The sequence below is a fragment of the Octopus sinensis genome, linkage group LG29 (genome assembly GCF_006345805.1).
Source record: "Octopus sinensis linkage group LG29, ASM634580v1, whole genome shotgun sequence".
Classification (NCBI taxonomy): Eukaryota; Metazoa; Mollusca; class Cephalopoda; order Octopoda; family Octopodidae; genus Octopus; species Octopus sinensis.
In genome coordinates this window covers 13,253,008-13,280,117 of record NC_043025.1, presented here as the reverse complement: position 1 = coordinate 13,280,117, position 27,110 = coordinate 13,253,008, and the positions used below count along the sequence as shown (strand labels likewise).

The window sequence follows — 27,110 nt, the reverse complement described above, 5'->3', positions numbered from 1 at the left end:
ACAAAGAATAAGTCCCTGGGTTGATTTGCTCAACTAAAGGCGGTGCTCCAGCATGGCCACAGTCAAATGACTGAAACAAGTAAAAGAGTATACAATATAAAATATAAATTAGAGATAAAACCACTATTATGCAACTCAAACAGTGATAGACATAAACCAAAACAAATAACAAATAAAATATAGTTTTATAAAACATAAACATATATAAAAACATAATATTTACTTATTATATATTGATCATTCATTTTTATACTTTTTGAGATCTTGTTATATATATATATATATTGTGAAATTTGATTTAATACTAAATTGAATTTTTCCCTGTAAGTTTGGAGTTATACTCCCTAATTATTATTATTATTATTATTATACAAAAATTGATAAAAGAAGTTGAAATGAACAAGCTTTAATCAGAAATCCCAACAATTGTTTCTTTGCATTGGTAACAGTTGTTAGTTGCTGACGTTTTCATATTGTACTGCTACCTGATGACATGCAGGTACATGATTATTGAAAACTCATATTTATTTATTTATATAATATTTTACATAATAATATGGTTTGATAGCACCATACAGGAATTTTGATACAGGAACATTATGCAGTTATTATCCAAATGATATTGTATGTGTGTGTATAATATATATATATATATATATTATGTGAAATAGAAAGATGAATAATCTTGTTGCAGATTAATCAAAAATTTTAATCAAAAGTTTAACCGATACCTTGGTAGCAAAAATCACAGCAGAAGACAGCACGGTTGGAGGTACAACCATATGGTGTTGCAACCGTGCGTTGGTGCGGATAATTGAATTTTAATATTATTAGTGAATTGAAGAAATGGAGTTGAACGAAGATTGAACAGAAATCGTTTTATTTCATTCTACACGTGTTTCGAAAGGCACAATTTACCAAATTCCGATTGAATAATGAGACCATATTGTGTCTTTCTCTTCAGGAAGAAATAGGAAATCCGTTGGAAAAAACAAAAACAGAACAGAGGCGGAGTAAAACAAATCGAACTAGGCTCCTAAGAGCCCATGGCCAAACTCTCTCTCTCTATATATATATATATATATCTTATAAGCAAGGGCTAAGAAGGTTATTCTACAGCCAATATACTGATAATCCACATTTAATCTACTTGCTACAGAAATTCGGGCAACTAAACCTTTGGAACATTTAACTTTAGCCCTTGCTTATAAGATATTTATAATTTTTAACCGTAAAGGTTCTTTTAATATACTGGCACAATTTTTGATGGAGTTTTATTCTGTAGAGAAAAAGGCTTCATCCCTTTTAATAGTAAACTGATTACTGCTTGCTGCAGGGGGACTTGTTACCACTACAATATGTAGCGGCGGGAAGTCAACATGTTGTTCTGAGACTTAACCTAAGAACTTTTATTTTTGGATATAATTGGGTTACTCAGATGTACTTGTGTTATTCGCTTCGGCTGTTTTCCAGAGGCGCATGTGAGTATCTTACTTATATTCTCTCGTAAGCTCAACTGAAGAAGAACGAATCCTTATGTGGTTAATTCCAAAATTGATTCAATATTGAGATAACGAAATTTAAATGTTCCAAAGGTTTAGTTGCCCGAATTTCAGTTCAACTTTCTGTAGCAAGTAGATTAAATGTGGATTATCAGTATATTGGCTGTAGAATAACCTTCTTTAGCTCTTGCTTATAAGATATTTATAATTTTTAACCGTAAAGGTTCTTTAATATACTGGCACAATTCCTGATGGAGTTTTATTCTGTAGAGAAAAAGGCTTCATCCCTTTTAATAGTATATATATATATATATAATACACACACATGTATTCATATATTTTCACACACATAGCTATATACACACACATGCACACTGATGTGTGCTATACAAGTTTTTCCCGTTGTTTACAGAAATGGCAGTCACTGGTTCCGATCACCGATGTTTCTTCCGTTCAAGTTTGGCGACAGTCTGCAAGTGGACTTCGTCCGGTCCGTCTGCGAGGCGGAGGATTCTTGCCCAGGAATACATGGAAGCGAGGGGGAAATCGGAACTGAGCCCGGCACCACCATGGATCTAAAGACAATGGAAAACAAGGAATTAATCAGGGCACAAAAAAACAGAAACAAACAGGAATTTCCCATGCTAGAAATAGCAGCCAAAGCTTCCCTCAATCACACCTTAACCACAATCTTTTACTTGTTTTAGTCATTTGACTGTGGCCATGCTGGAGCACTGCCTAGAATAGAGACTCGGACATTGCTTAGAAAATAATTTTCATTTTTAACCTCGTATATAGTACGCACTAGGGATTCTGACCTTTAAATTTTTTGGGGGAAAATGCGGATTATACTCGAGGATTTACGGAACATATCTATATAACTCTCTTATATATGTATCAAAAGAAAAACAGGACGCAAAGGATTTTGCGGTACATATGTTTCGGGCTTTATTGAACAACTTATTGTTATATCAATGCATAATTGATATAACAGGTAGATCAAAAGCCTTCTTCAGCCGCGTACAATTACCACACCAAAGACATGTATCACATTATAACAGGTTTGAGAAAAAACCGAGTTTCATTGGGAAAGTAAATCCTCATAGGCGTACGTGGTATTGCGAGACTCCAAAACAAATCGTCCATACCTTTTCTTCACTCGATAAAGAATGAATACTGGGTAGATTACTTCATATAAGGGAAGGAATTGGATGTTATATGCAAATATTTATACAACCCCAATATATAAATACATCTATGCCAACCCCGCCTTGAATGGCTTCTGTGCCGGTGGCACATAAAAAGCACCATCCGAGCGTGGCCGATGCCAACCCCGCCTCGAATGGCTTCTGTGCCGGTGGCACATAAAAAGCACCATCCGAACGTGGCCGATGCCAGCACCGCCCCGACTGGCTTCTGTGCCAGTGGCACATAAAAAGCACCATCTGAACGTGGCCGATGCCAGCACCGCCTCGACTGGCTTCTGTGCCGGTGGCACATAAAAAGCACCAACCGAACGTGGCCGATGCCAGCACCGCCCCGACTGGCTTCTGTGCCGGTGGCACATAAAAAGCACCAACCGAACGTGGCCGATGCCAGCACCAACCGATCGTGGCCAATGCCAGACCCCTCTGGCACCTGTGCAGGTGGCACGTAAAAAGCACCCACTACACTCGTGGAGTTGTTGGCTTTAGGAAGGGCATCCAGCTGTAGAAACACTGCCAGATCAGACTGGAGCCTGGAGCAGCCCCTGGCTCCCCAGACCCCGGTCGAACTGTCCAACCCGTGCTAGCACGGAAAACGGACGTTAAACGATGATGATGATGATGTGAATTCTATTATATGCACCCCCTTCTCTGTCTGTATGTATGTATGTATACATATGTATACATATATACGTGTGTGTGTGTGTGTGTGTGTGCCTGTACTACAAATCACCACCATTATATGGGCCTCCCTTGTAAGCATTTCCATTATTGCAGGTCCCGCCATGATCCCAAATATACATTCACCCTCCAATACCTCCACACCACTTACCTGTATTGCTCTGTCGATTACCCTGGCAGCCATGTTGGGGGCAACCACCTTTATCATAGCTATCTCACCTGCTGCAGCCTGGAGAATAAAAGATTAAATACAAATACAAATATGTATATATATATGAGAAGTTGAGGTTATAAGAGATAATAGTGTCATTGAGACCCAAAGGTGTCAGGTAATGCTGAATGAGTGCTATAGACAGACCATAGTTAAGTTCCAGATTCGGTAATATTGCGAATAAAGGGTTCAACGTTGGTTCTATGTCAGCGTGTGTATATATAAGAATTTTTTGCGTCATATATATATATATATATATATATAATTTTTTGCGTATATATATGTATATGTATATATGTGTATATATATATATACATATATATACACATATATATATATATACATATATATATACACATATATACATATATATATACACTATATATATATATACACATATATATATATATATACACACATATATATATATACACATATATATACGCATATGTATGTATGTATATATACACACACATATATATATATATACACACTCATGTAAGAATTTTTTGTGTAATAAGATAAAAAAACCAAGGCTGTGTAGATATTAGAGCAAGCATTGGTTTATTATTTTATTACATTAACAGCCCTGGAGTAGGTACAATGACAGTGAAAGAGTTCCATAAGAGAGAACTTACCTTGTTTCCGACCGTGTCCATCATGTGGGCAGCCTTCAAGACCAATAGACGAGCCTGGTCAATATCAATACGACTCTCAGCAATGGCTGCTTGGACCAAGCCTTGTTCGGAGAGGGGTTTGCCAAATGCCACTCGGTTCGAAGACTGCACAAAAAGACACACAGACAGACTAATGAGACAGAGATATTTCAATAGCCACATACATACATATACATACATGCTGGTGTAGTAAATATATAGAAATATGTGGAGGCGCAATGGCCCAGTGGTTAGGGCAGCGGACTCGCGGTTTCGATTCCCAGACCGGGCGTTGTGAGTGTTTATTGAGCGAAAACACCGAAAAGCTCCACGAGGCTCCGGCAGGGGATGGTGGTGATCCCTGCTGTACTCTTTCACCGTGGAGACGCAATGGCCCAGTGGTTAGGGCAGCGGACTCGCGGTCATAAGATCGCGGTTTCGATTCCCAGACCGGGCGTTGTGAGTGTTTATTGAGCGAAAACACCGAAAAGCTCCACGAGGCTCCGGCAGGGGATGGTGGTGACCCCTGCTGTACTCTTTCACCACATCTTTCTCTCACTCTTACTTCCTGTTTCTGTTGTACCTGTATTTCAAAGGGCCGGCCTTGTCATTCTCTGTGTCACGCTGAATATCCCCTGAGAACTACGTTAAGGGTACACGTGTCTGTGGAGTGCTCAGCCACTTACATGTTAATTTCACGAGCAGGCTGTTCCGTTGATTCGGATCAACCGGAACCCTCGCTGTCGTAACCGATGGAGTACTTCCATATAGAAATATATACATATACCACTGCATGGCACCTTGGGCAAGTGTGTCCTACTATAGCCTCGGATCGACCAAAGTCTTGTGAGTGGATTTGGAAGACGGATACTGAAAGAAAAATTGAATAGTGTTCACTTCTGGATTCTCTCACTTTGTGAAAATTTCTAGTTCGAATCACACATGTCTCGAGATGTGCCGAAGTTTTTCTATTTTGGATATATTTGGGGTACTTAGGTCTGCTCAGGACTTAGTGCTTGCTTTTTCCATGGGAATGAGTAAGTATTTCACTTATATCCCACATATTTATCGCTGAAGAGGGGAAAATTCTTATGAATTAACCCCGAAATTGGGACCAATACGGTAATAACGGATTTTTTAGAAATTTCTATCGGTTTGTTTCGAGACGCATAAATTATAATGGTTATTGACAATTTTTGTCTTTTTTTCGGCATATTTGGCATTAGAATTTTTCTTCTGCCCTTATTTTGTAAATTATTTATGAATTTAACCTTTAAAGGTATTTTTTGATATGCTGGCCATTGATAAAAAATTTTTCCTGCAAAAACAAAAAATTTTATCCTACATTAGTTTTATATATATATATATATATATGCTGAGACCCCCTTTGGTCATGACTGACCATGGGATTGCACCTGGAATCAGGGGTTTGGGAAGCAAGCTTCTTATCACACACATATACAACGGGCTTCTTTCAGTTTCCATCTAGCATATCCACTCACAATGATTTGGTTGGCCTGAGGCTATAGTAGCAGACACTTACCCAAGGTGCCATGCAGTGGGACTGAACCCGGAACCATGTGGTTGTGGATCAAATCTCTTACCACAAAAAGAGTAAAGACATGCAAAGCTGCCTAAAAGAAAACTTACCCTGGTTATCATTAGGGACAGAGCCCTCTCTGCCATTCCAATGAGACGCATGCAATGATGAATTCGGCCAGGTCCCAATCGCCCTTGTGCAATTTCAAAACCTCGGCCCTCACCAAGAAGGAGGTTTTCCACAGGAACCCTCACATCCTGAAAAACCAGTTCTCCATGTCCCACTGAAAGAGAGGGAAAGAAATTAGGCAAACCACGACATGACTAACAGATCAGTTGTTGATGATGTTTGGCTGCCACTCCAGCCATGACATCAACAAGGTCAGTCTTGATCTGACAGACTAAAGATCAACAACGTCCCAGTCATGACCATCCCATCTGCTATTCAAACTGCAACATTCAGTGACAAGGTGGGAGTATATCCTAATTAGTTACTCTTTTACTTGTTTCAGTCATTTTGACTGCGGCCATGCTGGAGCACCACCTTTAGTCAAGCAAATCGACCCCAGGACTTATTCTATCGGTCTCTTTTGCCAAACCGCTAAGTTACGGGGACGTAAACATACCACCACCACCATCGGTTGTCAAGCGATGTTGAGGGGACAAACACAGATGCACAAACATACATACACACATACATACATATATATATATATATATATATATACATATGTATATATATATGACGGGCTTCTTTCAGTTTTCGTCTACCAAATCCACTCACAAGGCTTTGGTCGGCCCAAGGCTCTAGTAGAAGACACTTGCCAAGGTGCCATGCAATGGGACTGAACCTGGAACCATGTGGTTGGTAAGCAAGCTACTTACCAGACAGCCACTCCTGCACCTAGTTACTAATTATTGTTGGCATCCTTTTGTCTCGGGAAACAATGGAGTTGCACATCAGCACTGAAATGTCCTCTCCAGTTTTGTTGCCACAGACAAATGATGTTAATACACCTAGATGTAAGAAAATCCTGGGTTTGACGATTTGACTGAGGATTGGCAAACCAGATGGCTGCACCAGGCCCCAATCTGATCTGGCAGAGTTTCTACAGCTGGATGCCCTTCCTAACGCCAACCACTCCGAGAGTGTAGTGGGTGCTTTTACGTGCCACCGGCACGGGGGGCCAGTCAGGCAGTACTGGCAACGGCCACGCTCAAATGGTGCTTTTTATGTGCCACCTGCACAGGAGCCAGTCCAGCGGCACTGGTAACGACCTCGCTCGAATGTTTTTTCACGTGCCACCGGCACAGAAGCCAGCTTGTTTCTCTGGCAACGATCACGTTCATATGGTACTCTTAGTGTATGTGTATATGTATATACACTTATATGTCATTTTCTAATGTCCATTTTCCATGCTGGCATGGGTTGGACATATATGTACATGTATGTGTGTTAGTGTGTCTTCTATGTGTAGTGTGTGTTTTTGTGGTATGCGTGTGTGTGTGTGGTTCATGGGTGTGTATCTGTATTTTTGTGGTGGTAGTGTGTGTGTGTATTTGTATGATAGTGCTTATGTGAGTGTGTGTAGTCAGAACCAAAGGGGACATACCTGGGGCATCGTCATAACCAAACACTGTCAAAGGCCGAAGTATGTTGACCCCTTCTGTGTCCATAGGAACCAGGATCATACTCTGTTGGGCATGTTTGGGGCCTTTAGGGTTTGTCTTGCCCATGAAAATGCAAATACGACAGCGAGGATCCATGGCTCCTTTAAAAAGAAACACAAAAAATTAGAGGGTTCAAAGCTGTTAGGAGTCGGTTATTATTTGGGGTCAGTGATTGCTAGGGGTCAGCATTTGTCAGAGGTCAGCAGTTGTTAGGGGTCAGTGGTTATTAGGGGGTTGGCATTCTTATGGGTCAGTGGCTGTAAGGGGTTAGCTGTTGTTAGGGACCAGTGGGGTTTAAAGTTCAAAATCAGGGCTGAAAGTTAAAGGTGAGTTTAGGGTTTAAGTTTGGGTATGCAGGGTTAAGATTAAGGGGTCAGCTGAGGTGAGACAATATATTAGAGTTAGCTTAAGATCAGGGTTGAAAACTAGGGGTCAGTTTGGAGAAATAGGAGAGTTTAGGGCTTAAGTTTGGGTATGCAGGATCAAGATTAAGGGGTCAGTTGAGATAAGGGGATATATTAGAGTCAGTTTTGGCACTCTGGTTTTAAAAAATAGGGTTTAAAGTTCAAAATCAGGGTTCAAAGTTAAGGGAGTTTGGGGTTAACAAGAGAGTTTAAGGGTTAATTTTGGGTGTGCAGGGTCAAGATTAAGGGGTTAGTTGAGATGGGAGAGATGTATTAGAACTGGGGTTAAGATTTGCAAGTGGAAGATTAAAGCTAGGTAACAGGGTAAGAGTTAAGGGCCAAAACTTACCTGATGTCCACCACTTGCGTCCATTAATGACAAAATGGTTACCATCTCGTACAATTGAGGACTCAATGTTCGTTGCATCTGAGGACGCCACCTGGACAGATAAATAGAGCATAGGGGACGCTTTCGGTCAGTCAGTGTTAGAAGAAAAGGTGTCGTTTATATAACTGTGGTGTCGATGGTGGTGGTAGTGGTCTCGATTATATCGACCCCAGTGCGTAACTGGTACTTATTTAATCGACCCCGAAAGGACGAAACGCGAGGTCGACCTCGCCTTTCATCCTTTCGGGGTCGATTAAATAAGTACCAGTTATGCACTGGGGTCGATATAATCGACTTAATCCATTTGTCTGTCCTTGTTTGTCCCCTCTGTGTTTAGCCCCTTGTGGGTAGTAAAGAAATAGGTGCTAGTGGTGTTAGTGGTGGTGGTGGTGCTAGTGGGGTGGTGGGGGTGGACCAGATCACTTACCTGGGGTTCGGTCATAGCAAAGCAGGACCTAATTGTTCCATCAAGTAAAGGGGTTAACCACTTCTTCTTCTGGTCCTCAGTCCCATATTTTACCAACACCTCCATGTTTCCTGTGTCAGGGGCTGAACAGTTAAACACCTGGTGGGAGACAGATTATAAGGGTCAACCATTTAGGAGCAAGGTAAAAAATTAAAGCAGGGCAGGGCAGTTATTAAAGTGTTTGCAAACAACTTATAGAAAAAAAAAAGGGCTATCAGTTGAAAGCCCCACATGCCAGACTCTGGCAGATTTATGGGGTCACCAAGAGAGAATGTGCATCATGTCGGGGGGCCTTTGTCTCAACAGCATTATTGTTCTCTGGTTCCTGTCACTGAGATGAGGCCTCACTTGCTAGACCAACTGGTTACTAGGCCTCACTCAATACTCATCCAGCCTAGTGGTTCTCGACTAGAGTCCATATGGCACCTGAGGGTCCATACGACTCCTGAGTATCCCAACCGATCGTGGCTGTTTGCCAGCCTCGCCTGGCACATGTGTCGGTGGCACGTAAAAAACACCCACTACAGTCACGGAGTGGTTGGCGTTAGGAAGGGCATCCAGCCGTAGAAACTCTACCAGACCAGACTGGAGCCTGGTGCAGCCTCCTGGCTTCCCAGATCCCCGGTCGAACCGTCCAACCCATGCTAGCATGGAGAACGGACGTTAAACGAAGATGATGATGATGTTGTCAGGTAGGTGAGAGACCAGATCTTGCCAATTTGAATACACACACACACACACACATATACACACCATCTGTGTGCACACACATACACACAGACACCTATACACAGACACTCACACACATATGCACATACACACACACAAACCTTACCTCAGGGGCCAGCTGCGTTGTCCCCATCAATTCACAGAGGAATGTATATTCTACATTGGTCAATCCAGCCCCGTACTGGGCTCCAGTATCGATATTTAGGGGCATAAATAGATTCCACAGACCCTCCTGTTTGGCCTTCACCTATAAACACAGAGAGAAAAATGGGAATCAGAGGCATTCATTCGTTTCTTGTGAACAAATTAACATGCAATTAGAGTTTGGGTATGCAGGATCAAGATTAAGGGGTCAGTTGAGATAAGGGGATATATTAGAGTCAGTTTTGGCACTCTGGTTTTAAAAAATAGGGTTTAAAGTTCAAAATCAGGGTTCAAAGCTAAGGGAGTTTGGGGTTAATAAGATAGTTTAAGGCTTAAGTTTGGGTGTGCAGGGTCAAGATTAAGGGGTCAGTTGAGATGAGGGGATATATTAGAGTCAGTTTTGGCACTCTGGTTTTAAAAAATAGGGTTTAAAGTTCAAAATCAGGGTTCAAAGCTAAGGGAGTTTGGGGTTAACAAGAGAGTTTAAGGCTTAAGTTTGGATGTGCAGGGTCAAGATTAAGGGGTTAGTTGAGGTGGGAGAGTGTTGGTGACCCTCATGACCCATTGAGGGTGGTCAGGTAAGTTGATGTTTACCTGGGGACATTTAAAAGTCAGCGAGGACAAATACAGGAATGATAAAGATGAGGAGGAAATTCCAGGTGGTTGGCATGGTAGGATTGAGGAAGGATTGTGTGGGACCTTTAGGGTGAAGTAGAGTGCAGAGATGAGAGGTATTGGATGGAAGAAATAGACACACAACCATGTGGTTCCGGGGACACACAGACTCTCTGCTTCTCTCTCTCTTTCTCTCCCCCTTGCTACCTCCCCTCTCTCTCTTTTCTTTACACCTTCTTCCCTCTCTCCCTCCTCCTCTCTTCCTTTCTCTCATTCATCTTGCTCTCCTTCCATCCATCCCTCTACCCCTCTCTCCCTTTCATTCTCTCTTCTCTCTCTCTCTCTTTCCTTTACACCTTCTTCCCTCTCCCTTCTCACTCTCCTCTCTTTCCCTCTCATCTTTTCTCTCCTTCCACCCACTCTCCCTTTCTCATTCACTTTCTCTTCTTCCACCACCTTCCCTCCCTCTCTCTCCTTCCATTCACTCTTTCTCTCCTCCACTCCTCCTCCCTTTGCCTCTCCCTTTATTCACTCCCTCATCTCCGTGGCTGGTCCCCTTACCTTCAGCTTCTCCACAGGCTCAAATGGGGTCCATCTCTTGTCCGACGTAAGATGCTGAAGGAAGACAGGTTCCAGGGGCAACACGTGCTCCGAGACGAACTCCTTCACCTGTTCATGGAGACCCTGGACACGGGGTGAGAGGCTGGCCACAAATAAGGGCATTGGTGCTGGAAAGAAGTAAAAAAAAAAGGGGTTCAGTAACACAAGACACATTCATCATCATCATCATCATCATAAGCACAGGAGTGGCTGTGTGGTAAGTAGCTTGCTTACGAACCACATGGTTCTGGGTTCAGTCCCACTGTGTGGCACCTTGGGCAAGTGTCTTCTGCTATAGCCCCGGGCCGACCAAAGCTTTGTGAGTGGATTTGGTAGACGGAAACTGAAAGAAGCCTGTCGTATATATAGGTGTAGGAGTGGCTGTGTGGTAAGTAGCTTGCTTACCAACCACATGGTTCCGGGTTGTCCCACTGTGTGGCACCTTGGGCAAGTGTCTTCTGCTATAGCCCCGGGCCGACCAAAGCTTTGTGAGTGGATTTGGTAGACGGAAACTGAAAGAAGCCTGTCGTATATATAGGTGTAGGAGTGGCTGTGTGGTAAGTAGCTTGCTTACCAACCACATGGTTCCGGGTTGTCCCACTGTGTGGCACCTTGGGCAAGTGTCTTCTGCTATAGCCCCGGGCCGACCAAAGCTTTGTGAGTGGATTTGGTAGACGGAAACTGAAAGAAGCCTGTCGTATATAGGTGTAGGAGTGGCTGTGTGGTAAGTAGCTTGCTTACCAACCACATGGTTCCGGGTTGTCCCACTGTGTGGCACCTTGGCAAGTGTCTTCTGCTATAGCCCCGGGCCGACCAAAGCTTGTGAGTGGATTTGGTAGACGGAAACTGAAAGAAGCCTGTCGTATATATAGGTGTAGGAGTGGCTGTGTGGTAAGTAGCTTGCTTACCAACCACATGGTTCCGGGTTGTCCCACTGTGTGGCCACCTTGGGCAAGTGTCTTCTGCTATAGCCCCGGGCCGACCAAAGCTTTGTGAGTGGATTTGGTAGACGGAAACTGAAGAAGCCTGTCGTATATATAGGTGTAGGAGTGGCTGTGTGGTAAGTAGCTTGCTTACCAACCACATGGTTCCGGGTGTCCCACTGTGTGGCACCTTGGGCAAGTGTCTTCTGCTATAGCCCCGGCCGACCAAAGCTTTGTGAGTGGATTTGGTAGACGGAAACTGAAAGAAGCCTGTCGTATATATAGGTGTAGGAGTGGCTGTGTGGTAAGTAGCTTGCTTACCAACCACATGGTTCCGGGTTGTCCCACTGTGTGGCCACCTTGGGCAAGTGTCTTCTGCTATAGCCCCGGGCCGACCAAAGCTTTGTGAGTGGATTGGTAGACGGAAACTGAAAGAAGCCTGTCGTATATATAGGTGTAGGAGTGGCTGTGTGGTAAGTAGCTTGCTTACCAACCACATGGTTCCGGGTTGTCCCACTGTGTGGCACCTTGGGCAAGTGTCTTCTGCTATAGCCCCGGGCCGACCAAAGCTTTGTGAGTGGATTTGGTAGACGGAAACTGAAAGAAGCCTGTCGTATATAGGTGTAGGAGTGGCTGTGTGGTAAGTAGCTTGCTTACCAACCACATGGTTCCGGGTTGTCCCACTGTGTGGCACCTTGGCAAGTGTCTTCTACTATAGCCCCGGCCGACCAAAGCTTTGTGAGTGGATTTGGTAGACAGAAACTGAAAGAAGCCTGTCATATATATAGGTGTAGGAGTGGCTGTGTGGTATGTAGCTTGCTTACCAACCACATGGTTCTGGGTTCAGTCCCACTGTGTGGCACCTTGGGCAAGTGTCTTCTGCTATAGCCCCAGGCCGACCAATCCCTTGTGAGTGGATTTGGTAGATGGAAACTGAAAGAAGCCCTTCGTATATATGTATACATTAGCGCAGGAGTGGCTGTGTGGTAAGTAGCTTGCTTACAAACCACATGGTTCTGGGTTCAGTCCCATTGCGTGGCACCTTGGGCAAGTGTCTTCTACTATAGCCTCGGGCCGACCAATGCCTTGTGAGTGGATTTGGTAGACGGAAACTGAAAGAAGCCTGTTGTATATATAGGTGTAGGAGTGGCTGTGTGGTAAGTAGCTTGCTTACAAACCACATGGTTCTGGGTTCAGTCCCACTGCATGGTACCTTGGGCAAGTGTCTTCTACTATTGTCCCGGGCTGACCAAAGCCTTGTGAGTGGATTTGGTAGACACAAACTCTACATATATGTATGTGTGTTTGTTTATGTGTCTGTGTTTGTCCCCCCAATATCGCTTGACAACCGATGGTGGTGTGTTTACGTCCCCGTCACTTAGCGGTTCAGCAAAAGAGACCGATAGAATAAGTACTATGCTTACAAAGAATAAGTCCTGGGGTCGATTTGGTCGACTAAAGGCGGTGCTCCAGCATGGCCGCAGTCAAATGACTGAAACAAGTAAAAGAGTAAAGAGTATCATCATCGTTTAATGCCTGCTTTCCATGCTGGCATGGGTTACACGAATGACTGAGGACTGGTGAACCAGATGGCTGCACCAGACTCCAATCTTGATCTGGCAGAGTTTCTACAGCTGGATGCCCTTCCTAACGCCAGCCACTCCGAGAGTGTAGAGGGTGCTTTTATGTGCCACCAGCACGAGGGCCAGTCAGGCATTACTGGCAACGGCCATGCCTAAATGTTTTTTTTTACGTGCCACCTGCACACTGGCACAAGTGCTAGTAAGGCGACACTGGTAATGATCACGCTCGAATGGTACTTTTTACGTGCCACCGGCAAAAACACCAGTTAGTCACTCTGGCAACGATCACGCTGAGATGGTGCTCTTAGTGCTCCACTAGCACGGATGCCAGTCATCGAATTTGATTTCGATTTCACTTGCCTCAACAGGTCTTCGCAAACATTATTTACATTTGACGGATATTTGTCCTCATCTTGTTTGTTGTTAACACAACGTTTCGGCCGATATACCCTCCAGCCTTCTTCAAGTGTTTTGGGGAAATTTCGAACCTGGGTTCTCATTCCTAAGGTATTTTTCAATCTTATTATTATTATTATTATTATTATTTGCATTATTCAAATTCGATGGATATTTGTCCTCATCTTGCTTGTTGTTAACACAATGTTTCGGCTGATATACCCTCCAGCCTTCTTCAAGTGTTTTGGGGAAATTTCGAACCTGGGTTCTCATTCCGAAGGTATTTTTCGTTGTTGTTGATGTTGTTGACCCCACCATACCAGCATGGAAAACAGACGTTAAATGATGAGGATGATGTTGACTGTGGAGTGGCTGGCATTTGGAAAGGCATCTTGCTTTAGGCAGCATAGCAAAGTTAACTCTGGGACCTTACAAAGCTCTAAGGCTCATCAAACCCTAACCCTAACCATCCAATCCATTTCAATTTGGAACGTGGATGTTAAATGATGATGATGACAATGATGATAAAGATATGGATGATATTGATGATGATGAGTGATGATTATGATGACTGATGGACACAATGATGATGATGATGATGAATGATCACAAGGATGGAGATGGTGACAATGACGACGACAAAAACAATATTGATGTTGATTATGATGATGATGGTGATGATGATGGCTATGACGACAGATGAACACAATGATGATGGTGGTGATGATGATGATGACGATGACGACAATGATGATGTTGATTATGATGATGGCTATGACGACTGATGAACACAATGATGATGATATTGGCAGAGGTGACTGACATCGTTATAATTGCAGACTCGATGCCTTCATCTCAGCAACCCCGGGTCCTGGCACCAACAATGCCTGGCTTTCATACCCCAGCCTGACCGATTCCACTCTGACCCCCAAAATCTGTCTTATTACACATCACATTATGCACCCTGCTTTCTTCATGGGGTCAGTCACCATTTCTTACTATCACTGTTTTCACCAGAGTTCTTGTGTTGTCACACCTAGGGGTCATCAGGCGTAATATCAATGTTTGCAGGTCCTAAATCCATGCATGCCCACCACCAGGCAAAGAAGAACACAACAGCAACATGTAATATAGACTTCCATTTATTCAACTGAGACTGTCTTACAAGGCAGCGCCTTAGATATATATATATATAACACACACACACACACACACACACACATGTAGGTTTCTATAGACCAGTGGTTTTCAACCAGGGTTCCACGGAACCTTAGGGTTCCACCAGTACAGTCTAGGGCTTCCGTAAGAAGTTACAAAACTGCTAAAATCGGCAGTAATTATTGCACAGGGGTTCCGCTCCCGCAAAAAGTTTGAAAAGCACTGGTATAGGCAGATACATGTGGCCCACATTAGAAAGTCACTCGAGAAATCTAGGCTAAAAGTCCAATGAGCCATAAAACAGAATATTCCGGAAGGCATTGGTGTGGGTATTGCCAAGTTTGCAGAAGAATTTAAGGATGGAAGACTGGGAGGGGGGGAGGAAAGAAGGAGAGATGGAAGGAAGAAAGAAAGAAAGAAGGAAGGGGAGGGAGGGATTGAAGGGAGAGGAAGAAAGAAAAGAAAAGGGAGGAAGAGGGAGGGAAAAAAAGGAAGGAGAGGGATGGAAGAAAGAAAGGGAGAGGAAGAAAGAAGGGGAGGGATTGAAGGGAGAGGAAGAAAGAAAGAAAAGAAGGAAGGAAGAGGGAGGGAAAAAAAGGAAGGAGAGGGATGGAAGAAAGAAAGGGAGAGGAAGAAAGAAGGGGAGGGATTGAAGGGAGAGGAAGAAAGAAAAGAAAAGGAAGGAAGAGGGAGGGAAAAAAAGGAAGGAGGGATGGAAGAAAGAAAGAAGGAAGGAAGGGGAAGGAGGGGAGGATGAAAGAAGGAAAGACAGACAGAAAGGGGTGGGAGGGAGGGAGGAATTGAAGGAAGGGAGAGGAAGAAAGAAAAGAAAGGAAGGAAGAGGGAGGGAAAAAGAGAGGTAGGGAGGGAGAAAGGAAAGTATGAAGGGAGAGAGGGAGAAAAGAAAGAGAAAGAAAGACTGAGAGAGAAGAGTTGGCTCAATATTCGGCTTTGGTTGTTGCTTAGAGTTGAACTCTGTCTCATGTCAAGGTTCTGAGAAAGTTCCTGAAAGAAACAAAAGGAACTGATTCTAATTCCAAGATACTGAGATGGAGGAAACGGTATCAGAAAAAATGGAAATCATCATCATCATCATCATCGTCATCACCACCACCACCACCACCATCATCGTCATCGTCATTTTTTAATGCCCACTTCTCCATTCTTTGCAGGAGTCAAATGGAATTTAGTGAAACGGTTGGATTCTACAGTTGGATCTCCTTTCGATTTTTTACCGATTTTTTGACTGCTGTGTCACCATTTTTCGGTGTATTTCAACCAGAAAAATGTTCACTTGAAGAGAATAACAAGCTACAGAATGCAAACTTTTTCCTTTTCAAAAATTCCAATTCTAAAGGGTTGGTAGCCTTCAACTAAAACTATCTCCTCCAAGACCATGCGGCACAAGTTGACCAAAATTGAGAGTATGATAGAAAAAAGCTTGCTCTTCCTTCCGTAGAAGAAAAAATTCAGATCAGACCATGTTAACACCAAAAATTATTTACATCAAAAAGGTGCTTTTTTTTCTATGAAAATCCCTATTTTTGATGGATTTTTTGACTGCTGTGTCGCCTTTTTTCGGTGTATTTCAACCAGAAAAATGTTCCCTTAAAGAGAATAACAAGCTACAGAATGCAAAATTTTTACTTTTCCAAAAATTCCAATTCTAAAGGGTTGGTAGCCTTCAACTAAAACTATCTCCTCCGAGACCCTGCGGCGCAAGTTGACCAAAATTGAGAGTATGATAGAAAAAAGCTTGCTCTTCATTCCGTAGAAGAAAAAATTCAAATCAGACCATGTTAGCACCAAAAATTATTTACATCAAAAAGGTGCTTTTTTCCTATGAAAATCCCTATTTTTTACGATTTTTTCACTGCTGTATCACCATTTTTTGGTGTATTTCAACCAGAAAAATGTTTACTTAAAAAGAATAACAAGCTACATAATGCAAAATTTTTACTTTTCAAAAATCCCAATTCTAAAGGGTCGGTAGCCTAAAGGGTTGGTAGCCTTCAACTAACACTATCTCCTCCGAGACCCTGCAGCGCAACTTGACCAAAATTGAGAGTATGATAGAAGAAGGCTTGCTCTTCATTCCATAGAAGAAAAAATTCAGATCAGACCATGTTAACACCAAAAATTATTTACATCAAAAAGGTGCTTTTTTTCTATGAAAATCCCTATTTTTGATGGATTTTTTGACTGCTGTGTCGCCATTTCTTGGTGTATTTCAATCAGGAAAATGTTCACTTAAAGAGAATAACAAGCTACATAATGCAAAATTTTTACTTTTCAAAAATTCCAATTCTAAAGGGTCGGTAGCCTTCAACTAAAACTATCTCCTTCGAGACCCTGCGGCGCAAGTTGACCAAAATTGAGAGTATGATAGAAGAAGGCTTGCTCTTCATTCCATAGAAGAAAAAATTCAGATCAGACCATGTTAGCACCAAAAATTATTTACATCAAAAAGGTGCTTTTTTCCTATGAAAATCCCTATTTTTTACGATTTTTTCACTGCTGTATCACCATTTTTTGGTGTATTTCAACCAGAAAAATGTTTACTTAAAAAGAATAACAAGCTACATAATGCAAAATTTTTACTTTTCAAAAATCCCAATTCTAAAGGGTCGGTAGCCTAAAGGGTTGGTAGCCTTCAACTAACACTATCTCCTCCGAGACCCTGCGGTGCAAGTTGACCAAAATTGAGAGTATGATAGAAGAAGGCTTGCTCTTCATTCCATAGAAGAAAAAATTCAGATCAGACCATGTTAACACCAAAAATTATTTACATCAAAAAGGTGCTTTCTTTCTATGAAAATCCCTATTTTTTACGATTTTTTGACTGCTGTGTCGCCAATTTTCGGTGTATTTCAACCAGAAAAATGTTCACTTAAAGAGAATAACAAGCTACATAATGCAAAACTTTTACTTCCAATTCTAAAGGGTCGAAACAAACCCAGGCAACGCCGGGCTATACTGCTAGTAAGAAAAAAAAAAACAGAAAAAAATTCAACAAACAAAAGAAAAATTTTCTTACATTTCACTAAATTTGGGCTGTTGGCCCCTGGTTGATGCTGTTGGGGACTGATAGGAGTCTGTCTGTAACCGGAAGATGCTGAGGTTGAAAATGCCCTTCGTCCAACAGGAAATTCTGACAAAGAAGGTGCCTGAGGTTTCCTTTTAGGGTTATTAATCAACTGGACCCCAAGCTGAGCAAGGAGTTTCACATATTTTCCGGTGGATTCTGCCTGTGTATTTGTACTCTGACCTGTCAAAAAGAGAAATAAATGAGTTAACGAGGGGGTGCGCAAGACTAATGAGAGAACTTCGATGATGGAAATAGTAGCTAAATTTCTCTCAAATCACACCTTGACATATTCGATAACGAATGATATATAAAAAAACAAACATGGTGGGCAAGGTTGGAATACCTTTGATCATAGGTTAACATGCAAATATATGGGAAACTACCACCTGTGTCATCTCTTGTGAAAGGTAGGAGAGTCCAGTTTGCTGGACATTGTTGTAGAGCTGAAAAAGAGGTAATTTCTACTCTTCTCCTCTGGAAGCCATCTACTCGCGATACCAGAGGGCGCACACTCTCCTACCCTGATGTAATCTCCAGGGATACAGGCATCCAGCAACAGGACCTCCGTAATGCCATGATGGACCGTGAAGTCTGGCGTAGCATGGTAAATTCCATTGTCTCAACCACGGTCGTGATACCAGAGGGCGCACACTCTCCTACCCTGATGTAATCTCCAGGGATACAAGCATCCAGCAACAGGACCTCCGTAATGCCATGATGGACCGTGAAGTCTGGCGTAGCATGGTAAATTCCATTGTCTTGACCACGGTCGAACAGTGATGATGATGATGGGTTAACATAACTCAGGACCAAATTGAATCTAAATAACAATATTATAACACACAAGAAACCAAATTGAAGGCAACAAGAAAATAAAATCGAAACCTTCAGAAGGAAAAAGCAATTTTGGAAAGCTGTGCACAAAACGGAGCCTGACAGTCCTAAAAGAAATTTCCAGCAAATCAGATGGGGTCACTTTCCCTTTAGCATTTAAACCAGCCACATCCAGCCCCAAAATTCTACGTTTTATGCTAAATCCAGCCAGATCCAACCACAATATATATATGTATAAAAAACATATATAAAAATACAAGATGGGACAAGAACGCAAAACACTCAGAGAGACGACACAAAAAACGGACGGGTCATTCGAAGCATCTAATCTTCAGTCAAGAACCGGATAATCCTCGCAATTTCGGCTGATTAATCTTGAGATCGCTCCGATCTGGCCAGCCCCAAGGGAAAAAACTAAGCTATCAGCATTAGATTTCTTGGAAAAAGGATCGAATGTATACGAAACAAGGACAATGCTTTCTTGTCCCCTTTTTTTAATTTTTATATATATTTTTTATTCATATATTATTGCAGCGTAACGTACATCTTGTTCTCTTATGTATGTAAGCATTCCACTATACATATATATAGTTTATGGACCCTCAGTACTACCTTCGCAGACCACCAGGGGTCCGCGGAGCAGAGGTTGGGAACCACTGTGATGTATTTTAAACGAAAACCTCACCAGCTTTGTCGCAGGAGTGGTTGTGTGGTAAGTAGCTTGCTTACGAACCACATGGTTCCGGGTTCAGTCCCACTGCGTGGCATCTTGGGCAAGTGTCTTCTGCTATAGCCTCGGGCTGAGCAAAGCCTTGTGAGTGGATTTGGTAGACGGAAACTGAAAGAAGCCCATCGTATATATATATATATATATATATATATACAGGCTCAGGAGTGGCTGTGTGGTAAGTAGCTTGCTTACGAACCACATGGTTCCGGGTTCAGTCCCACTGCGTGGCATCTTGGGCAAGTGTCTTCTGCTATAGCCTCGGGCCGACCAAAGCCTTGTGAGTGGATTTTGTAGATGGAAACTGAAAGAAGCCCATCGTATATATATATATATATATATATATATATACAGGCTCAGGAGTGGCTGTGTGGTAAGTAGCTTGCTTACGAACCACATGGTTCCGGTTCAGTCCCACTGCGTGGCATCTTGGGCAAGTGTCTTCTGCTATAGCCTCGGGCCGACCAAAGCCTTGTGAGTGGATTTTGTAGATGGAAACTGAAAGAAGCCCATCGTATATATATATATATAATATATATATATATATATATACAGGCTCAGGAGTGGCTGTGTGGTAAGTAGCTTGCTTACGAACCACATGGTTCCGGGTTCAGTCCCACTGCGTGGCATCTTGGGCAAGTGTCTTATGCTATAGCCTCGGGCCGACCAAAGCCTTGTGAGTGGATTTTGTAGATGGAAACTGAAAGAAGCCCATCGTATATATATATATATTATATATATATATATATATATACAGGCTCAGGAGTGGCTGTGTGGTAAGTAGCTTGCTTACGAACCACATGGTTCCGGGTTCAGTCCCACTGCGTGGCATCTTGGGCAAGTGTTTTCTACTATAGCCTCGGGCCGACCAAAGCCTTGTGAGTGGATTTGGTAGATGGAAACTGAAAGAAGCCCGTCGTCGTATATTTTCATTTGTCTTATTTTTAAACTTTGGTTTTTGCTGAATTTTTTTTGAGAACACATTCTTCGTGGTAAATGGCGAGTTTGACGTCTATTTCTAGCATACAGGGTGTCCACTATTAGGGGTCATTCCTCTAAATTTTGTATGTTTGTGTGTCTGTGTTTGTTCCCCCAAACATCGCTTGACAACCGATGCTGGTGTGTTTACGTCCCCCGTAACTTAGCGGTTCGGCAAAAAAGAGACCGATAGAATAAGTACTGGGCTTACAAAGAATAAGTCCTGGGGGTCGATTTGCTCGACTAAAAAAAGGCGGTGCTCCAGCATGGCCACAGTCAAAATGACTGAAACAAGTAAAAGAGTAAAAAAAGGTTTTCTATCTCGGAAAAGTCAGAGAAATAAAGCGAGTTACTTCCCTTGCACCGCTAGTGATTTTCTTTTTTGTAAACGGATTCCCAGAAGGGAAAGAACTAATGACTTATTATTGGCCCCAGCTGACATTCGGAGGGGCTCGGCGCCTCTCATTTAAACATTTAAAACTTAAAAACTACTGGGTCTATAAACAGCTGAAATGATTACAGAATAATAATTAGCTGTTCAAATACTTTTCGTTACTTAGAATTACTGAAGCATGGAATAAAACCACCGACGTCAAGTGCTAAAACGTCAGGACACTCTATCCTTCAAAACTCCCTTGTTGCCCCCTCACCAACGCTAATCCTCACTTGTCCCTTTACACACCTTTTCCTTTTTATTGGCTCTTATATTTGTTCCCTACACCCCCCTCCTTGTTTTTAAAACTCCACACTTACTTCCAGCTACCATTCCTGTTTTTCTTTATTCGACTGATTGTTGCTTTCTGTCTCTCTTTTAAATTCTTTCCCAAAAAGTTACAATGTACCTGAGCTCTGCATACAATAACATTATTATTATCATTATTATTATTATTATTATTATCATTATTATTATTATCATTATTATTATCATCATCATCATCATCATCATCATCATCATCATCATCATCATCATCATCATCATCATCATCATCATCATCATCATCATCATTATTATTATTATTATTATTATCATTATTATTATCATCATTATTATTATTATTATTATATCATTATTATTATCATCATTATTATTATTATTATTATTATCATTATTATTATTATTATTATTATTATTACTTTTTTCTTCTTCTTTCAAATTTGCTTCCATTTCTGGCCGAGTGTCTTCCCGACTCCTAGGGCAAAGAAATTCATAGTATACATTGGTAGGCCATTAAACCAAACTCAATAGTTCGTTCATTTTTTTTTTTTTTAAAGTTAAATTAAAATACATTATTATTATTATTATCATTATTATTATTGTAACCTTTCGTCCTGTTTTGTCCCTTTATGTTTTCCAATCATATTTGTCAGACCTGTATGGCCAATAAAAAGAATTAATTATTAATATTATTATTATTGAGTGAGAGAGCAGTGCATGCCATCGAAGTGACACTGGGGTAAAATATACGAAGCCCAGTATACCCATCATGACTACCCGTCTGATAAGGGTACACCAGGCACATGCATCACAACCATATGTGCGCGACATGGTGATCTCATATCAAGATAAACAGCACATGACCTTGCAGGTGGGGCCCAGTTAGAATTTTCTTCAGGTTGAGTAACCCATCCTGCTCAAAAGGTCCCTGAACAAGGATTGTTTAGGGATGTTGAAGGAAACACCCATGTTTCCAGAGGTGAATTATCCAAACCCCAAAGAATCCCTTTCAACACATGGCTATGATGCTCCCCCACTACTTCTGCTCGTGATCAGAGATGCACATATCGTCAGCCACCAAGGGACATGCTCAACTGGTTAAGGTCAAACAACTGACAAGCAAATCTGTGGTATTGAGCAGAATATTTGCTGTAGCCCATCTTTTATACCAAGACAAAACAATGTCCATGATAACACTTCCAATCAGTTAAGATCAGAAGCCATGAGAGCCAACGAGTGTAACCTTGTGTCAAGCTTGCACTGAGATGTGTGTCTGTGTCTATCAAGGAGTACATCTAATTCTGTGTCAAGATTGATGATGAGCTGTATGTCTATACGTACCAGCAAGCTGCTATGCTCTTTACTCCCTTTTACTTGTTTCAGTCATTTGATTGCGGCCATGCTGGAGCACCGCCTTTAGTCGAGCATATTCACCCCAGGTCTTATTCTTTGTAAGCCTAGTACTTATTCTATCGGTCTCTTTTGCCAAACTGCTAAGTTACAGGGACGTAAACACACCAGCATTGGTGGTCAAGCGATGTTGGGGGGACAAACACACACACACAAACATACACACACATACACATATATATATATATACATATATACGACAGGCTTCTTTCAGTTTCCGTCTACTAAATCCACTCACAAGGTTTTGGTCGGCCCGATGCTATAGTAGAAAACACTTGCCCAAGATGCCACGCAGTGGGACTGAACCCGGAACCATGTGGTTGGTAAACAAGCTACTTACCACACAGCCACTCCTGCGCCTAGGGTCAACTAAATTTCTCTAAGGTGACCACAGTCTGATGACTAACAGCAGTAAAAAAACTGAAAAGAGAAATCAACATTAAAACCCCTGAACCCAGTATATAAATGCTTGCTTACCCACAGTGGCCCTTTTGTACACTCCTTGTAATATTGCCGCAAACCTGAAGAACGTATAAATAACATAGAAATTCCAGTTTTCTATTGGTGGAATGTTACGGGTGGAACAATACTGAGTTAGGATTTGGTCAATGCTGGGGATTCCGTACTGCGTGAGGGCCACATCACTAAGACCTGAAACGACACCAGAAACAGAAGGGGTTTTAGTGAGTTATGGCTAACAATGGTAAAATTGGATCTTTTCGGTTTGAACGGCAGTTTTTTAACATAATTTCTAGGTAACTAAACACTTTTAGACTTCGTATACTGGTAGAATGTGTTTATGAAACATCTTTTTCTCTTGGCTTTATTGAGAAAATTCTAGAGTTTGTAAGATATTTGTTGTTGTTTTTTCTGCAATTTCAACCAATTAATGATGTCTATTGAGGTAAAAAACATTCTGTGCCGTATGAATATGTCCCTTGTTTAAGAAACAGGGATCTTTTCGGTTTGAACGGCAGTTTTTAACAATTTCTAGGTGACTAAAAAATTTTAAACTTCGTAAACTGGTAGAATGTGTTTATAAAACATCTTTTTCTCTTGGCTTTATTGAGAAAATTCTATAGTTTGTAAGATATTTGTTGGTTTTTTTTACTTCAGTTTCTGCAATTTCAACCAATCAATGACGTCTATTGAGGTAAGTAACATTCTGTGCCATATGAATATGTCCCTCGTTTAAGAAACAGATTGGGTTTATTTACATTTGTGAAGAAAAAAAGATACCCTTCCCCCCACCCCTAACCCTAATCCTAAAACAAATTGAAATGCAATAGATTGATACTAGGGTCATAACTATGGGTGACAATTTCATATGACACTGCTAGAAAAAACTGCCGTTCAAACCGAAAAGATCTGTAAAATTTGGGTTAACAATGTTAGTTAAGATACTAGGTTTCTCCTGATGGAAATATGCTTGGGGCTTATTTGATCCCTTAAAAAAAAAGTATTCCCTCTATTTTGACATGATGTAAATACACCTAAAGTTTCCTCCCTAAAGTCCAACCCCTCCTCAAAGCGGTAGGGTGGTGTAAACGGGCAGCGTCAGAGCTATGCGGTCGGGAAGTTCAGTTCCTGGTAGGGCCACCCAAGGCGGATTGGTCTGGCACCGAGTGGTATTAGGGCCGCAGCCTGGCCAACGAGGCTCCGGTGAAAATTCCAAGAATCGTCTGATTGGCAACTGACGGCTTCGAGGTCGTTCTGTCCCTAGGTCTGTGGAGACTCCGCAGCAAGCAGGGCGTCCCGTCACTCGGGATATGCATGCGGAATGTCGGGGGACCGCTTGTGAATTCAATATTCCCACGAAACTTCTTGTATGAATCCCACTATGCCGTCAGGACCAGAGAAGAAGCCGGCTCAACCCGCCCTGAGTGAACACCGTCACAAGTACAAGTGAGTAAAGTTTGCTCACAGCGCCACCTACACCTATGATTCGATCAATAAGCACTCCGTCAGTTACGACGATGAGGGTTCCAGTTGATCCAAATCAACGGAACAGCTTGCTCGTGAAATTAACGTGTAAGTGGCTGAGCACTCCACAGACACGTGTACCCTTAACGTAGTTCTCGGGGATATTCAGCGTGACACAGAGAGTGACAAGGCCGGCCCTTTGAAATGGAAGCACTCCGTCGGTTACGACGACGAGGGTTCTGGTTGATCCGAATCAACGGAACAGCCTGCTCGTGAAATTAACGTGTAAGTGGCTGAGCACCCCACACATGTGTACCCTCAACGTAGTTCTCGGGGATATTCAGCGTCACACAGAGAGTGACAAGGCCGGCCCCTTGAAATACAGGTACAACATAAACAGGAAGTAAAAGTGAGAGAAAGTTGTGGTGAAAGAGTACAGCAGGGATCACCACCATCCCCTGCCGGAGCCTCATGGAACTTTAGGTGTTTTCGCTCAATAAACACTCACAACGCCTGGTCTGGGAATTGAAACCGCGATCCTATGACCGTGAGTCTGCTGCCCTAACCACTGGGCCGTTGCGCCTCCACACACCTATGATTAAAGAGGAGATAACCACTCTGAAATGCTTGCATTTTAAAATGGTTATCTCCTCTTCAATCACAGAAACCAGATAGGGTGCGCTGTGAGCTGGTAAGAGAGATTGTCTCTCGTATGATATTCGAGTCGTTATAGAATAACTGGGAGAAATAATCGGGGGATCACCGTAAACAAATTACAGGTGAGGAAAGAGGGAGAGTGAGGTGGAGGAGATGGGTGTAAGGAGACAAAGAGCAGACAGACCCGGCAGGATCGGAAGCCTGGACGGTACATAATACATAAAACAGCAGGTAGCCAAGTCTGAGAGTGGATCGCCGAGGGTGGAGAGCTCCCAGTCAATCACAGCCAAAACATCGTCACTTTTATCACTGTAGATGAGGTTATCTAAACTGAAAAAAAAAAGAAGAAAAAACAAAGGGATTCTGTTAGATGAAAGGTGAGAGAAAATAATCAGGTAATGAACAAAACAGCATAGCAACTAATCTTTATATATAAAACTGAAGTTGTGTGTGTGAGTATCTGTCCCCTTCGATTTAGATTCCTAACTACTCCCACATTTTGCGGTGCAGTTTAACCAAAACCAGGTATCTTATAGTCGTGATTCATATCGAGCCCTTCTGGGTATTAGCGCACGTCTACGATGAGTCTACGATTTAAAAAAAAAATTTACCATAATTTTTTTTCCATTTTAATGCATATTTTCGCTATTATATAAGGAAGTAGCTCTCTAAAAATGTCTACGATTTTAAAAAAAATTTACCATCATATTTTTTCCATTTTTAATGCATTTTTTGGCTATAACTCTCTAAAAATAATTATATAGTTATTTCCCTTACAAACCCGAGCAACGCCGGGCGATACTGCTAGTCTTTATATATAAAAGTGAAGTTGTGTGTCTGTCTCCTATGATTTAGATTCCTAACTACTCCCACATTTTGTGGTGCAGTTTAACCAAAACCGGGTATCTTATAGTTGTGATTCATATCGAGCCCTTCTGGGTATTAGCGCGCGTCTACGATTTTAAAAATAATTTACCATCAATTTTTCCCATTTTTAATGCATTTTTGGCATATATAAGGGAAGTAACTCTCTAAAAGTTTATTATTAAATCTCAGAACGTAAAAAGCTACAGTAACAGCCCCCCCCCTTTGTGGTTAGCCATATTGAGATGGCTATTATACTTTACATCTCTAAAAATGCTTATATAGTTATTTCCCTTACAAACCCGAGCAACGCCGGGCGATGCCGCTAGTTAACTCTATATTATAACGATGTAATTAATTAAACCTGTTGTGCAATAATTGGTTGGTTATAACATCTGAAAGATAAACTAATGACTAATGGGTCTCTCACTTTCTTTCTCATCATCATCATTTACCATCCGTTTACCATGCTGGCATGGGTTGGATGACTCAACAGGAACTGGCAAGCCCAGGGGTCACACCAGGTGCCTTAGTCCATTTTGGCTCAGTTTCTATGGCTGGATGCCCTTCCTAATGCCAACCACTTTACAGAGTGTAGTGGATGCATTTTGTGTGACACCAGGACCAGTGCCTTTTATGTGGCACCAGGACCAGTGCATTTTTACATGGCACGAGCACCTTCAGATTTTAATATGCTAGACCACTGGTTTTAAATTGATGTTAATCAAATTAATATCCAATTTTTCACCCTCATTTAAAATTTAAATTTATTTATGTGTGTGTGTGTGTGTGATATCATCATTATACATGATATATATATATATTATCATCATCATCACTTAAAGTCCATCTTCCAGGCTGGCATAGATTGGTCAATTGGAAAGGAACTGACCATCTAAAGAGCTACCTGGGTTCCGCAGTCAGTTTTGGCAGGGTTTCTACAGCTGGATCCCCTTTCTAATACCAACCACTTTACAATACAGAAACTAATTAATTCTACAAAAGAATGTATATTTAAATTTTCTAAGTTTCCTTCTCGACCA

At 41.8% G+C, this 27,110-nt stretch overlaps 1 protein-coding gene across 2 annotated transcripts in view; it reads right to left on the bottom strand.

The window, feature by feature from the left end:
• Positions 1–1,022: 1,022 nt before the first annotated feature.
• LOC115226243 (acyl-CoA dehydrogenase family member 10) overlaps positions 1,023–27,110 on the bottom strand; it is a 59,600-nt gene continuing 33,512 nt past the window's right edge. Inside the window, exons 11-22 of one of the 2 annotated variants that reach the window (XM_029797267.2) lie at positions 25,388–25,533; positions 23,101–23,274; positions 17,909–18,139; positions 10,773–10,939; positions 9,559–9,699; positions 8,685–8,822; positions 8,219–8,309; positions 7,408–7,566; positions 5,906–6,078; positions 4,238–4,381; positions 3,540–3,617; positions 1,023–2,077 (exon numbers count right to left, since the gene is read on the bottom strand). In XM_029797267.2, the coding sequence (XP_029653127.1) occupies positions 1,937–2,077; positions 3,540–3,617; positions 4,238–4,381; positions 5,906–6,078; positions 7,408–7,566; positions 8,219–8,309; positions 8,685–8,822; positions 9,559–9,699; positions 10,773–10,939; positions 17,909–18,139; positions 23,101–23,274; positions 25,388–25,533 (1,783 nt within the window). In that variant the 3' untranslated portion in view covers positions 1,023–1,936. The remainder of the gene's footprint in view (positions 2,078–3,539; positions 3,618–4,237; positions 4,382–5,905; positions 6,079–7,407; positions 7,567–8,218; positions 8,310–8,684; positions 8,823–9,558; positions 9,700–10,772; positions 10,940–17,908; positions 18,140–23,100; positions 23,275–25,387; positions 25,534–27,110) is intronic. The other variant, XM_029797265.2, reaches the window with a different exon arrangement.